Genomic DNA, 16709 nt, shown 5'->3' on the forward strand with positions numbered 1-16709 from the left:
CATTTATGCCTTACAGAGGGGTAAGGCGTGACAAGAACTCTAGAGTTAAGTGTGCTCGCTTGAGAGCAATCTTATGATCGGTGACCTCCTAAAAAGTTCTCTATTCCACCTATGGGACAAAACCGTGAGGCTTATGGCCAAAGCGAACAATTCTTCTAGTGGTTAGAGCCTGAACGTTACAATTAGTATCAAAACCGAAAGCTCCCTCAGTATGGTGTGATAGGTGAGGACACTTATGGCGAAAGCTAGTGGGCCACAAGGCCTTAAGGCAGTGCCCCAGTGATTCTGTTGGACGCGGCGAAAAGCTCCCTGAAAGATGGGAAACACGTCCCACATCAGAATGGGAGTGGAAAGTAATGATATATAAAATGAGGAAACTAATAACTAAAGGCACCTTTTGGTGGAATGGCTTGGAGAGTTAGAAGAACTCCAGGGTTAAGCGTGCTCACTTGAAAGAAATCCTAGGATGGGTGACCTCCTGAGAAGTTATCCATTCCATCTATAGGACAAAACCTGCGCCATACTTATATAGCCTCCCTGCCAAAACAACTTTAACCTGAATTGCAGAGATCGATCTTAGCTACCACCGGGAAGTAAATAACAAGTCTCTCCAACAGGTTTGCAAAAAGTCTCATCTCTCAATCAAATGCAAAGAAAAGAACTGTACTTGTAAAACAAAAAAGAAGTCTCATCATTAAAAATACTTCAAGTTTCGCTCTGGAGAATACAAAGGCAAAATGAAGAACAGATCGTTTCGGCTCTTCAAGAAAAAATCAGCTCGCAGCAAAAACAATAAATCTGACAAATGTTATATCAGTGAGAAAAAGGGACATTTTGCAAAAAACTGTCCACAAAATTCTTAGAAGGTAGCCAAGCTTATTCAATAAATCCATCAAAGTACTCATCTGAATCTAGAAGATGCTGATGTTGAGTCTTTGTTCTGTGAACAAGAAAAAGCTGATGGAGAAATAGTTTTTGCTCAAGAAGCAGTATCCTCAGAAAGTGAAGAATTTTTGGAAACAATAGATTCTGACTCTTATTATGCTGCCATTAATACCTTATAGCCTTGCTATTCGGCTCAGCCCTTTATTCCTATTCCTCTGGTACATATTCATGTACTACAATCCAAATATAACAGACCTATTCATGCTATTAGTTTTTCTTGATAGTGGTGCACATAAAAGAATGATGAGTCCTGCAATTCTCCCTGATGAGGCATGGGTTTTCCACTCATAATATTTTTGAGCAGCAGATGGAAATATATTAAAGACGAGTCTGATCACAAAACGGGCTATAGGAATACAGTTTTTTCCAGATTGTATAACATGGACAAGAGTTATTGGGACAGATCTTCCAAATAAAGATTTGCTGATTGTTTATTAATAAGCTCAAAAGGTACAAATCCTTCCTACAATATTAAAGTTTAAAAGGAATTTCAAGCCCTTTACCACAGTCCCATAAATGTTCTCTTTATCAAAAGCTCCTCTTGATTTTGAACAATGTAGAGATCTACTCCTTCGGTCTTGTGTAGATTCTCATGCATAGTTTACCCATCCAAAGCCATTGTGGAAAAATAAAGACTTTTTCATTAAATTTCTTTTTAGGTTAAATGAAGATGTCAATCCTACAAAGGCTTCTCATCTTGGAATGACTCCATTAGACCTCTCACTAGCTCAGACATAATGCCACCAACTACTCCAGCAAGGTCTCATTGAACCTACAAGTTCTGCTTAGGCATGTCAAGAAAAGGGTATAGAGATGCTCAGAGAGAAAAAGAGGCTCGTAGTAGATTGCAAGCATTTAAATCATTTCCTTCAAGATGATAAATCTCCATTTTCAAAAATTAGATATCTGTTCACTCACCTTCATGAAGCCCACATATTCTCGAAATTTAACTTAAAAATAGGATTTTGGTAGCTTGAAATTAATCATGCAAATAGGCCCAAAACAACATTCTTTATCCTAAATGCCCAATATCAATGGACTGTCATGCCATTTAGACTCAGGTGGCAATATCGCTCTTCCAAAAGGCCATGGTTCGAATATTCAAGCCCATTCTACATAGTACACTCATTTATATTGATGATCTCTTAGTCTTTTGAAAAGATATTTAGGACCATAAGGAGTTATTGACCCAATTTCAGTCCTTGGTCCACCATTATGGAATAATGCTTTTTGAAATGAAGAATCACATAGCCCAATCTGACATAGAATTCTTGGGTATGAATTTCAAAAATGGCAAATATTAACCAGGTCCATACATTGCTCAAGAATTGCTAAAATTTTCAAATAAGAACTTGACAATAAAGCAAATCCAACAGTTTCTCGCATCATCAATTATTTATTGTACTTTATTCATCATGTTTTAAAGCACATCACCCACCTTTCTAAGATGCTAAAGAAATAGACCCCTCCTTAGGGTATTGAGCAAGCAATAGCTGTTCAAATACTTAAACAAATAGCTCAGAATCCACCTCCTTTAAAGATTCTCAACATAGAGAAAATGATTCTTGAGATCGATGCCAGTGATGAATATTAGGGAGCTATTCTGATTGAAGAAATTGACGAGTTTTTAGCTTACTTATAATCTAAATAATTAAAACTATCAATAATTTATTTTATTAGTATATTAAATTAAATTATTAAATTATTTTTTATATACAATATAAAGTTTTTTATACTTATTATAAAATTTTAATATATTAATATTTATTTTGTATTGGTATTTTAATTTTAAGCATTTCTTTATTAAAAGTAATTTGATGTTATTAACTACAATTTTAAAAAATATTTACATATGAATTAAGTTATAAAGTATTAAAGCTTAATTAAACTTATTTAAATAATTATTTATAAAATATATAAAAATATTATATTATTATTATTATTAATTTTATAATATATATTCAATAATATAATAGTTAAATATTCGTTGAATTCAACTTTTTACCCACGCCGGCTCAAGTACCCGCCGGATCTGAAAACATTGATGTACAGTGATTGATAGAGCAGTTGCACTGACTGCGCCTCTGTTGTCTTAAAATCCTAGGAACAGTTTACAGAAACAAGGGAAAGTAAAGAAAAAGAGGACCAGCTTTAAGCCTCCTCAACGATTTCTCCTCCCTAGATTCTCTTATTATTAACAGCAGTAACTACAAGAAGTCGCAAATGGAACCACGGATGCACCTTAACGACGACGTATTTTCCTCCTACAGTCATAACCACCCCGATGACTCCTCCTTCCGTAAATCCAAAATCTTCGACCGCTACTTCTCCTCATCGTCGTCTTCATCCGACGACGAATCTCAGCTTTCCAACTCCTCCATGGAAGCCACAAGCAAACGCCTTGATTACATGATCCAATTCTTGGACCGCAAGCTCTCCGCTCCATCAAACAGTAAACACACTAATAATGGTGCCAATTCTGCAGATGATGACAGCTATAACTCTAACAGAGACCAGTCTTCGGCTTTGCCAGAGTTCATGGGGAAAGGAGGCGGAACTGGAATTTTTAGACTTCCTGTTCGAGGAGCCGTCCACCCCGGCAGCCCACCCTGCCCCGATGTTCGACCCCACCCATTGAGGGAATCCCAAATTGGTGGGTTTTTGAGAACCCTTACCACCACGGAGACTCAATTATGGACTGGGAGCGATAACGGGGACGTTCAGGTGTGGCAATTCAAGAATTTTTACGGAGGATGTGGGGACTCCGCGCCGTATAGGGAATCTGTGGCGCTTGGATCAGGGGTAATGTGTATGGTCGGGGATGGGGGAAGCAAAGTGGTTTGGAGCGGGCATAGGGATGGGAGGGTTAGGTGCTGAAAGATGGATTTCAGTTCTGATCGATTCAGGGAAGTCTTGTCTTGGGTTGCTCATAGTGGGCCTATTCTGTCCATGGTCATCACTAAATATGGTCAGTCCGTTCACTTCCCCTTTGCTGCTTCGCTCTACATGTCTTCATTCATTCATTATGTTAAATATCCTCTTTACACTGTCGACCGTTTGATTGCAACTCTTTAAATTCAGTCAATCCAATTCATTCACTCAAAACTCTGGTTCAGTTATGGAGGCAGCGATTTCATGATGCATGTTAACTCTAATTTACAGTTTATCATTCTTGTTATATCCGATATTAAATTTTGGAAAAGCGAAATCTTTTCATCTCACCAAACTTTGGTGAACTTCCTCGTGCCTTTTAAGGGAAATTGTTTGCTGCTATTTCTTTGGGGAATGCATGCATGCCTTCATTTTTCATCAGCAATCTCTTTAGAGCTACAAGCAGTAGTTCATGGCTCTTCCTCTTTTTTGTTTGTCACTTTCAATGACTCTGGTCACTTCCTTCCCCAGGTGCGTGAACCTCTAGGATTTTGGCAATTCAAACCATGTTATTATGCATTGCTTTTGACTTGAAGAAAGAAAAAAAATTTGATAAAAAAATAATAAAGGACAAACCAGGAACAAGATTAAATGAGAACTCTTAATTGCCTATTAGCTCTCTCCTGATATCTTTTTTTATTATTTTTTTTCCCTTATAAGTCTCTCATTGTTATTTGAATGAAAAAACTTTTGACCTAGGCAATGATTATCGAATTCCTTTTATTCCTTCTAAGAGATAATATTCTTCTATTCCCAAAGGGAGTTATGTGTTCATTTGTTTCCTTGATTAATAAATTATGAACACCTATCCAATATTTTTTCTTTGAATGCATTACTTGCTGATCAGGTGTTTATCTTATCTTTTAACTCATAAATTCCTATATTCATTTTCATTTTTGATGATGGATCTTAAAAGATTTTTTGTTTGCTTTAAGTCACTGCCCTTCTTTGTTTACCACTCACTTTGTTCTCTTTGGGGTCCAGGGGATTTATGGTCCGGTTCAGAAGGTGGTGCCATCAAGATATGGCCATGGGAAGCTATTGAGAATTCTTTTTCTTTTACAGAGGAGGAAAGGCACATGGCTGCCTTGTTAGTAGAGAGGTCATATGTCGACCCTAGAAGCCAGTCACTATTAAATACTTGCACATGGCTTCTGCAACGTGCTAAGTTCTGATATTAAATACTTGCTATCTGATAATTCTAGAGCCAAAGTATGGAGTGCTGGTTATTTGTCATTTGCATTGTGGTATGTCTTCAATCTAGTTACACTACTTTAAGGTTAATAATTTGTTACTATTGCAATGGTTGTTGGAAGATTTATACTTCATACTTTTCAGAATAATTGCAAATATCTAACTATAAACTGTTACAAGTTTGTCTAATGTCATAACAACTCACCATTTTCTGTAGGTCATCTATGGGAATTTTAGCCTGGGGGCATATAGCGAATGCTTTGTTAATTAAATTGTGATATGATCTTTTAAAATCTACATTTTATATCTGAAACAAGTGAACATTTCATATTCAAGCAGTATTATGTCTTGGATGGAAGAATATTAAGATCTATAGTATATCCTAATTGCTACCCACTTAATAGCGAAACCAAAAATAATAAGAAGAAAATTTACCGTATTAAAGTCTTTTACTCACACAAAATATCAGCCAAGGACCCTTGAACTAGCATTCCTAATTGATTAGTAATTAACATGTCAGCAAGCACTTCAGCTTAAGCATGAAATTTATCAAGTGCCCTTTCTGGGCCATGTACGTTTGTGTTGTGGGTAATGCAATTCCTGCAATTTGATATCTGAGCTAAATTACCATTCTTTGACAAGAAAATGACAATTGAAACAAATTAAAACACCTAATATGCATTTTGGTTTCGTCCTTATTAATCTTAATGAACAGGATCCCTTTCACCCTTGCCTTTCTAGGTAGTTAGGATGGAAGAAAGCATAAGGGCTTTCAAGAGAAGGGAAAATCCTTTCCCTGTTCTTATAGATAGTTGGATTAAAACTATTACAGGGTAAAAGACTTTGTTGATGTTCCTGCAGTATTATATTTTGTAGTTTTCCTATCTTTTATGACTTTGTTTTTGTACTTGGTTTGCACTCTCTTGGTGCCCTTGATGAATTCTCCATATTCACAAGAAACAAAAGAAGGATGGGGCTATGCTGAGAGTTCTATTTTACAGGTATGCTCACACACGGGAGTTGCTGAAAGTATTCAATATGGATGGTCAGATTGAAAGGATGGACATGTCATTAGGACAGGATATTACATTTGAAGGTGAGATCAAGATGAAAGTCCTTGCTGGTCCAAAGAAAGAGAAGATTCAAAGTTCATTTGGTTTCTTGCAACGTTCATGTAATGCTATAATGGGAGCAGCTGATGCTGTTCGTCGAGTTGCTGCAAAAGGTGGATTTGGAGATGATAACCGGAGAACTGAGGCATTGATTATAACCATTGATGGAATGATTTGGACTGGTTGTGCAAATGGCTTACTCGTGCAGTGGAAAGGAAATGGCAATCGTTTGCAAGATTTCCAGTACCATTCTTTTGCTGTTCAATGATTTTGTACATTTGGGTTGCGAATATGGGTGGGTTATGCTAGTGGTACCATCCAGGTATTGGACTCGGAGGGTAACTTGCTTGGAGTTTGGGTGGCTCAGAGTAGTCCTGTGATAAAAATGGCTGTTGGGGATGGTTATGTTTTCACCTTGGCTTATCATGGTGGTATACGTGGATGGAGTGTCTTGTCTCCTGGACCTCATGACAACATGTTGCGTTCAGAACTAGCTGGCAAAGAATTCCTGTATACAAGGATAGAGAACCTGAAAATATTAGCTGGTACATGGAATGTAGCTCAAGGAAGAGCATCTTGTGACTCGCTTGTTTCCTGGTTCGGTTCTGCAGCTGGGGATGTTGGTATTGTTGTTGTTGGGTTGCAAGTAGTTGAAATGGGTGCCGGTGTTCTAGCAATTTCTGCAGCAAAAGAAACCATAAGTCTTATCTTTCTTGCTAAAATTTCTCGTAAAATTTTATGTCATTTGAAGCCTTCTAATCACTGTTGTTAGAATCTTATGATTCTTGATTCGAATCATACTATTCAATTGATTACCCATCCCAGCAATTCGAATCTATGGGTGAATTTCAAATTTACTTGAAATCGTGACCAAATCTTTCTATTTAATAGTGAATCTTATGAATCGACCGATGGGGTTGATTTTTTTTTCTAAAGGATTGTTAGACCCAATATCTTCAAAATTTAAGATTTCACTTCATTTTTGTTACCAAAAGTTCACATAAAACTTTCCCTTAGCTATTTTTCTTCCAAAAACCGTTCTTTTCCCTCTCCCTCTCGATCTTCTTTCTTTTTTCCTTTTTTTTTTTTTTGCTAATTTACTTCTCTAATTGTAGATGACAAACTATGACATAATATATTCCGACCTTTTAATTTAACCCTCTATCCTTTTTTATTATTTTATTATTTGATTAATTTTAAATGAGAGTTTTAGCACATACACAATAATAATCATTGTTTACTATTCAAGAATTCATAACTTACAACATAAAACTATATAACATAATAAGAATATTATATATACACTAAAATAAAATTTAAAATCACTGTTTATGGGAACAGTGATTTGGGAACCTTAATATTTTTGTATTTTTTTTTTTTTTTTGTGGGCATGATACTTTAGCCTCCAATATTCTAATTTTCTAGGCTTTAATTCAGACCACTTGGCATGGGCTATTTGATTTGGACTCTAGACTACATTGAATTAAACATAATTTTTATAATCTTTGAATGAGCATTTTATAATTTAAAAAAAAATTCTTAATGTTGTTGCCCTTAGCAATGTTGAAATAAGTTTCTATCTTTCATGTTTGTGCTCACCTGCTTATGTCCATTGATTGGATTTTGTGAATTCAACTCTTTAAGAGTTTGGATGGGGACTAAGTTTTTAATTTGAGGTGTTTAAAGTGATACATTATTTTACCTATTTGTTTTATATTTCCCTTATTTAATTACTTTTTTATTTCATTTACTCTCAAGTCATGAAAATAATTTTCTTTTATCAAAGAGCATGCACTATTTTTTTTTTTTTTAATTCTAAAGGAGTGACACCATTCTTGATATTCTCTATTTTTTTTTCTTTCTCTCTTTTGCAATTAAATATAATCACTTTAATTTTAATTAATTTTAGCCTATGTAACTATTTAATTATTAGAATTATTATAATTATATCAAAATAATATTAAAACATAATTTTTTAAACAACACCATGCTATTTTTTTTTTCAAAGGTCCAAAACTGAAAGCACAATTTACAGAAGCTACTCGGCTATTGAAATTTTTTTATGAATTTGACAATTGGCAATGATACTATTGCCATACCATTTTTTATTTCTTTAACTTGTACATTTTTTAGTGTTAAGTTATTGAATCATAAACGTAACTTATTCAATATTGTTTAATACGTGTAGTTGCCTTGCTAGTATTACTATTAACTTATTTTTATTGTATGTTTATTTTAGTTCTAACTTTTTATTTTAAATTTTCGTTGATTCATTCAGCTCTAATTACAATTCAAATTTGAAAACTTACAATTTTGAGGATAATTCCAATACAATGGAGATAAATCTTATTTTTTTTCTTATTTTGAATTATTAAAATATTTTATTATTAAAATTATTTAATGTTTACAGAAAAAAGATGATATCAATGAAATATTTTCATACATATATTTCAAACAACATCTAATTAAATTATGAGTTGAATATAACATGAATTTAAATGGAATATTTTGATACAAAAATATTCCATTTAAATTATTTACTTTCTAAATTCATGTTATATTCAATTCATAATTTAATTAGATGTTGTTTGAAATATATGTATGAAAATATTTCATTGATATTATCTCCGTTTAAGTAGTTTGTGCTTAGTTGGTCCCAAACCCGGACAAAGGAGGAGGGTTGCAGTAGGTGACAACCAGGGTAAAAATTTTGTCACACCTCATGATATGGATTCAAATTACACATTTCCGAGGATTTAACCCAAAATCGTTCAGAGTGAAAAAAGAGAATCCATATATTTTTAGGATAAAGACTTAGTTGAGTTGAGTTGAGTTTTATTTTTGTATCAAAATCAGTGTTGTTAAGGCAAAAAGGGACACTGAGGTGAAAGGGTATCCTATGGCCTTAGGCGAGAGGCGAGGCGAAGGCCTTTTTGAAGTAAGGCGCTGTAAACTAAATTGCCTAATATATATATATATATATATGCACACACACACACACACACACTTCTAACATAATAATTCATTCATTTAACTGGTTTAATAAGTAAAAAAGCACATTAAATTACCATTTGCAAATACACCATACCCATTTATCATAAACCAAGAGGAGCATATCAAACTTCCCATGAATGGGACCTGAACCATTTTAAAATTAAATTAATTAACCATTCTAAATGAGATTCATAATATTCATTTAATAAAAATCATATAACAATTGACAATAACAAAATGCATATCACAATACCCATATAATAAACAATAAGAAACAACAAATTAACAAAAAAAAAGTGCTACTGCTTGATAAAAATGGAGTAATTGTCTGTAAGAGAAGAAAGCATCAAAAAGTTAAGAAAAAAAAATAAAAAGAAAAAAAAAAGGGAAAATAAGTAGGAGAGAAGACAAAAAATGGCGTTCTCCAAGTCTGCTGGTGAGAGGAAAACAATAGGTGAAAGGGGAGAAATACAGAAGAAGAATAGAGGAGAGAGAGAGGAAAGAAGGTGAAGAGGGGAGAGAGAGAGAGAGAGGAAAAATGCCGTTTTGCAAGTTTGTTGGTGGTGTGAGTTTAGGGTTCTTTCTTTTGTAATTTTATGTTGTTTAAAAAAAATTTAAACAAAAAGGGAAAATGGACTTTTCTTCAATCAGGCGACGCCTTGGTTGCCCGGAGCCCCTCGCCTCAGCAATCTCGGGCGCAAGCCTCAATGGTAATTTGGGGTAATTTGGGCATACGCCTCAATGGAAAAATACCACTGTGCGTGCAATGGTAGTTGCTCCTTCATACATATCTTTCAACACTTGTATGTACCTAATAGATACTCTCTTTTGTTCTAACACATTCCATAAGACATCTCTTGGAACACTATCATAAGCCTTCTCCAAATCAATAAAAACCATGTGTAGATATTTCTTCACATCTCTATATTTCTCCATTAACCTTCTAATGAGAAAAATCGCTTCCATAATTGAACGACTGGACATGAAATCAAATTAATTGAGAGAGATAGAAGTATCATGATGTAGTCGATGCTCCACAACTCTCTCCCATAACTTCATAGTATGGCTCATGAGTTTAATTCCCCTATAGTTTGAGCAACTCTGTATGTCTCTCTTATTTTTAAAAATAGGTACTAAGATACTCCCCCTCCATTCATCAAGCATTTTCTTTGAGTTTAGAATCTTATTAAATAATTTAGTTAACCATGCCACTCCCATATCTCCCAAATACTTCCACACTTCAATTGGTATTTCATCGGGTCCACAGGCTTTACCTACTTTCATTCTGTTAAGTGTTTCCTTTACTTCTAAAGATCTAATCCTTCTAGTATAATTCACATTATTTTCTATTGTTTTATAATCTATATTCACGCTATTATCATTTTGACTATTATTAAAGAGATCATTAAAATAATTTCTCCATCTTTCTTTAATGTCCTCATCTTTCATCAACACTTTTCCTTCTTTATCCTTAATGCACCTAACTTGATTGAGATCTTGACATTTCCTTTCTCTCCTTCTTGCTAATCTATAAATATCTTTCTCCCCTTCTTTAGTTCCAAGTTTCTCATATAACTTTTCAAAGGCCTGTGCTCTTGCTTGACTAACTGCCTCTTTCTTTGCTATCTTGTACTGTTCATATGCCTCATTATTATCACATTTAGATAATTTCTTATACTATTCCCTTTTTCTCTTCACTGCCTTTTGTACTTTCTTATTCCACCACCATATCTCTTTTGAGGGTGGTCCATGTCCTTTAGACTCTCCAAGTACTTTTTTAGCTACTTCTCTAATCTTTGATGCCATCTGTATCCACATATCATTAGCCTCCATATCTAGCTTCCATACTTCGGACTCGAGAAGCTCATTTTTGAACTTCATTTGCTTTACTCCGTTGAACTCCCACCACTTTGTTCAAGCTACACTATTTCTTCTGACCTTACTTGAATTATTCCTAAACTTGACATCTAAGACCACCAACCGATGTTGACTTGTTAAAGCCTCTCCTGGAATGATCTTGCAATCCTTGCATAGAGCTATATTTGTCTTCCTGGTTAAGAGGAAGTCAATTTGGCTTCTATGTTGCCCACTTTTGAAAGTCACTAAATGTGACTCTCTTTTTATAAAGTAGATATTTGCTAGTATTAGGTCGTATGCCATAGCAAAATTCAGGATGCTTTTTCCCTCCTCATTTCGACTTCCAAAACCAAAACCTCCATGAACATTCTCATAACCTTGTCTATCACTTCCTACATGTCCATTCAAATCTCCACCAATGAAAACATTCTCCTCATTCGGTATACTTTGCATTAAATCATCCATATCTTCCCAAAATCTTTGTTTACTCTCACTGTCTAGTCCTATTTGTGAGGCATAAGCACAAATTATATTTATTGTTTATCCTTCTAGTACTAGCTTTACTAGTATAATTCTATCTCCTACTCTTTTTACAGCTATTACTGCGTCTTTCAATGTCTTATCTATGATTATGCCCACTCCGTTCTTATTTCTCTCCTTTCCGGTAAACCACAATTTGTACCATGAATTACCCACTTCTTTATTTTTCTCTCCTACCCATTTAGTCTCCTGAATGCAAGCAATATTCACCCTTCTCCTTTCCAAGGTATCCACAAGCTCCATTAATTTTCCTGTAATTGATCCAACATTCTAAGTACCAACCCTGATCCTCCTCCTAAACTGCTCCTTCCTAATTGGTCTCCTTCTATGATATTTTCTATTGTTTTCTATGTCTATCTTGTGTTCTGTTCCACTATTTGTTCTACTATCTGTCCTATGGACTAACTTCTTTACCCACTCCCGTCCATGATGTGGGAATCCTTGCTCACTTAACACCACACCCGGGCGCCGGCATGGCGCGTTACTTTCGGTGAACGCCCTATACCCTTACATATTTCTCACTACACCCGGGCTCCGATGTAGCGCGTTGTTAGTAGAGGACGCCCCAACGTTTATATCATTTGAATCCATGTCATAAAGTGTGACGAAATTTTTACGTTGGTTATCACCTATCGCAACCCTCCTCCTTTATCCGGGCTTGGGACCGACTAAGCATAAACTACTTAGGCGGAGTTTTAAAACTAATTCAACTAATACAAGTAATTCCCTCCAAAAATCTGTTATAGCAGTTACAAGCAATTCCCTCCAAATTCCCCAGCTAACTAAGTACTAACAGCAACTACTGGTTAACATTCTTCTTCCTTGTTCTATAATATGTAACAATACCCTCCCCATGAGAATCTTTTTGTACCCTAAGAAGATGAAAATTCTGGAAATTGAGCCATGATGAATGATTGATCCCCCCAAGTAGCTTCTTCTGCTGGAAGTTGAAGCCACTTGTAAGGCCCTAAAGAGCTTACAAGTTATCCTTGGTAAATCAAGTGAAGCATAAGTGGATGCAGCAAAATTGCAACTAGAACTACTGCTGAACTGAGGAAGTTGTACACAAATTATCTCTTTTCCATTGACTGGATTGTGTTTTCTTCCTCTATCTCCTCCAAATTTCAAATTCATTTTCTTTGAGCAGTAAATGATTGTAAAATCTTAAAGGACACATTTGCTTCCTCTGTCTACTCCAAATTTCAAATTCATTCTCTTTAAGGATTATATGACTACATAATATCAGCTCAATTTTACTATCTCCAAAATTGCAATACAACTTTCCACATATATCTTCATCATAACATTCAGCTACATTTTCTCCTGAAAAAATCTTGCTAAAACTAAAAAGGAATTTATGGTCTGTCTTCACAACAAAGACATGTTCAAGAGATTCTGAATTTTTTTTCTTCAAAATCCACTACAGATTCACCTCTTATTTTCTCCATTGCAAACTCTGGTTATCGATTATCCTCTTCTCCATTATTTTCCTCCTTAGAATCTTCATTAATACCAAATGTATCAGCGAGAAAATCCCGCTCACGCTCAATGCCCTTGTCATTCTTATTGAAAACTTCACTAGAAGCATTTTGGTCTTCATTTGATTTGTCATAATTTCCAAGAAGTTGATCTTCATCAATTATATGTTTATCTTCATTCTCAGCTGCTGATCCATTGCTAACAATCCCTCCCTGCTGCTGGTTGACTTTTGTATTAGGGAGAATACCCTTACTCCCGAGGACAGCAATAGAGGTTCCCACTTCTTCATTTACTCCAGGATCACTTCCTTTAGTTTTATCAGGCAAAGAATCCCCAAAAATGGCTTGTAACTTCTCCCTGATCTTCTGTCTAATCTCTATTGCACTCTGCAAGGCATGCTGCTTCATTTCCTCCCTCAAATCATCCCTATCCTTCTTGGGTTCTATCTGCAAAACCCTAACTATTACCTCCAACTTACAGATCATCGAGTCTTGAGTAACTATCCCAGATCTAGTCATTCTTGTGATATCGGTGGAATGGATTGGAAGCAAAACTTACACGTGAAGAACTTCAAGTAGCAAAGAAAATAAAGAAAGGTTAGAAATCTAATTCTTGGAAAGCAGAATAAGAACTCAGGGAAAGGAAATTTTGAGGGAAAATAAAGAAAATAGGAAGAAGAAATTAGGGAAAAAGTAGAGGAAGAAACTGGTTTCTTGAAACGCAGGAAGTGAAAAATTAAAGAGGAAAAATAGAAGAAAGAATCAAAAATTAAGAAAAGAAGAAAGAAATTTGATTCAAGAATTTCAAGAAAGAAATTTGATTCAAGAATTTCAAGAAAGAAATTTGATTCAAGAATTTCAAGAAAGAAATTTGATTCAAGAATTTCAAGAAAGAAAGAAGAAGAAGGAACAGGATTTGCGGGGAAGAAGAAGAAAATAAAGCGAAAAAAGGGAAGAAATTTCAGGGAATTAAAGAAGAAGAATTAGAGGTAAAAGAGAGGGAAAAACCTGGAATGAGGAGACTCCCATTCATTTGCTCGTAATTGTGACTTCAGTAAGAAAGTTTGGAAGCAATCCCATCTCAGAACCAAGCTCTGGTACCAATTTGTAAGATAACATATCTGAGTCAATCCCTAGAGTTGGAACAGAGTTGCGAGAGAAAAAGAAGGAAAAAAGTGGATGAGAAGAGAAACAGAATTAGATGAGAAGAGAAAAGAATCTAGAGGAGAGAGATATGATTGATGTTCATTCTTGAATGCCTCCCTACTTACTACTTTTATAGACAAAGGAGTAACCGCCTCCTAACAACTCTGACAGAATCAGTTAAATAAAACTTATTTAACTAATACAAGTAATTCCCTCCAAAAAGCTGTTACGGTAGTTACAAGCAATTCCCTCCAAATTCCCCAGCTAACTAACTACTAATAGCAACTACTGATTAACGTTCTTCTTCCATCTTCTATAATATGTAACAGATACCTGCATAAGAAATAACTTGCCTTTGTTAATATATTGAGCCTCATCTTGTGCCAAGGCTATGTTTGCTTTGGATATTAGCTCACAAATCCACTTAAGAACACTGTAATTTTAATGCCCTTGTTTTTGTGTACATGCATTTGCTCAACTGCACGTATGTATGCACGTGCAACACCTAACTTCTTGTCCATTTAATAGGTATGATTCTTGCATGGATGTCACTGATAGTGATCACAAGCCTATGCGATGCATATTTAATGTTGATATTGCACGAGTTGATGAGTCAGTTGGGAGACGAGTTTGGGGACATAATGAAATCAAATGAGGAAATTAGACACATGCTTGAAGAACAATGCAAGATTCCAGAAACTATTGTCAGCACAAACAATATAATCCTTCAAAAACATGATACAACCATTTTACGTATCATAAATAAATGTGGGAAAAGTAATGCTCTGTTTGAAATTATCTGTGAAGGTCAATCTACAATTAATGAAGATGGACAAGCATCAGATCATCATCCAAGGGGTTCCTTTGGCTTTCCACAATGGCTTGAGGTAAATTTCCTTACTTCACATACAAAAAATTAAAAATACAAATGCCTAAATTATTTGTTCTAATGATGATGTCAACTTGATTTTTGAAAATGTTAGATTTGGAAGACAACATTCAATTCTTCTATTCTTTAACTATCATCTGAATTTACATTAATAACCCTTGCAAATCAAATTTTCATTTTACCTTAGAAGCACTATATTATCAATATTTGGCAAGTTAACTTCACCACTTTGGGCATTTGAAAAATGCTTGCGACTTCAGGTCATTCCAGTAGCTGGTGTAATAAAACCAGATCATATTGCCGAGGTATCTCTTCATGTTGAGGATTTCCCTACCCTTGAAGAGTTTGTTGATGGCGTCTTTCAAAATTCATGGTGTGAAGATTCCAGAGACAACGAAGTTATGCTGGTGCTCAAGGTGCATGGTACAAACAACACAACTGACTCTAAGAAATCATCGCATCAGTGTGCGCCACTGCTGTTCATTGCAGGCAGTAAGGATTCATCCAAAATCCAATCACTCTAGGCAAGTCCAAGGAAATCTTCTCCGCCGGTCTCATTATCAACAACTCAGTAGTTCCTATGACGTGGTTGACCACCTACGTAATTTGCATAGTCCTTGATTAAAAAATGACTTGCAGTGGTTGGATGGCAAACACTTTCTGAAATATTGTATTATCCCTCCTCAACCATAGGGATCCCTTATATCTAAATGGACTGTTCAACAAGCATCTTGATGTAAGAGAGGAGCCATGTTGTGCTGTTTGCTTTTACGAGTTCAATCTTCATTCATAAATTTTCATTCAGTTTATGTAGAGTCGTTATTTATGCACATGAGCAGTTTGTGAAGCGAGATCGAGTCCAACTTGTTTGTAAATGTACATAAAAAAGGATTGTAGCATGCAGAAAAGGATTGTAGCATGCAGCTTTTCTTTTCCCCTTTGAAGGGTGCTTTTAGGCTTTAGCCTTTGTTTTCCGTTTAAAGCACCCAAGTATACTGGGCAAAGTCAAGAAGTTGATGCTTATAGATATTTAAGCCTTTTTCTTTTAAGACAAATAAGGAAAAGCTATTCCACTAATGTCATGAAGAAGAGCTCGAATCAATCCTGGAGAAGGGCTGTGTGCATCAGTTGAAAATGAAAAGCCAAATAAGCTAATTAACTGGAAGTGAAGGTTATGTATTATTATTATTTTTTTCTTTGTTTTAATTTGTTGCTGCTTGTGTAACGTTTATTTCCGTTCCTTTTTACAGCGATGCAATTTGTTTGTATGTGAAAACTTTAGACTATTCTGTCTCTTTCTGGAGCTCTGCAAGGGTATCATGTTTTTCTCCATCAAATTTAGGGTTCTGCAGCAACTGAGGAAGAATGGTAGGGTTAATCTGTTGATTGATTAGTTGGAAGTTGTTATTGAGCTGGCCAATGATAGTTCAATTAGAATGAATATAAATAGATTTGAGTTGTAAACATTAGAGAATAATCGATGAATTGAACATTTACATTCTTCTCTTTTCCTCTCAAATTCTGTTTCTCTCCTTGTCTATTCCTCTCTTATTTTCTTTCCCTTTCTCTTCACCTTCCTTCTCACCAAACAAGATTTAAGACCTCTAAATCCCAAGGTCTCGA

The 16709-nt window shown here is 35.1% G+C and overlaps 1 protein-coding gene and 1 pseudogene across 1 annotated transcript; one reads left to right on the forward strand and one right to left on the reverse strand.

Moving 5' to 3' along the window:
- Positions 1-2948: 2948 nt before the first annotated feature.
- LOC110640120 (type II inositol polyphosphate 5-phosphatase 15-like) lies at positions 2949-16592 on the forward strand (annotated as a pseudogene).
- On the reverse strand, positions 12816-14289 carry LOC110642687 (uncharacterized). The gene is made up of 2 exons (XM_021794794.2): positions 14060-14289; positions 12816-13620 (listed from the first exon to the last, which is right to left on the reverse strand). Exon 2 carries the CDS (start codon positions 13568-13570, stop codon positions 13034-13036), a length of 537 nt encoding a protein of 178 aa, XP_021650486.1. The 5' UTR covers positions 13571-13620; positions 14060-14289; the 3' UTR covers positions 12816-13033.
- Positions 16593-16709: the final 117 nt, after the last annotated feature.

Source organism: Hevea brasiliensis, chromosome 7, assembly GCF_030052815.1.
Source record: "Hevea brasiliensis isolate MT/VB/25A 57/8 chromosome 7, ASM3005281v1, whole genome shotgun sequence".
NCBI lineage: Eukaryota > Viridiplantae > Streptophyta > Magnoliopsida > Malpighiales > Euphorbiaceae > Hevea > Hevea brasiliensis.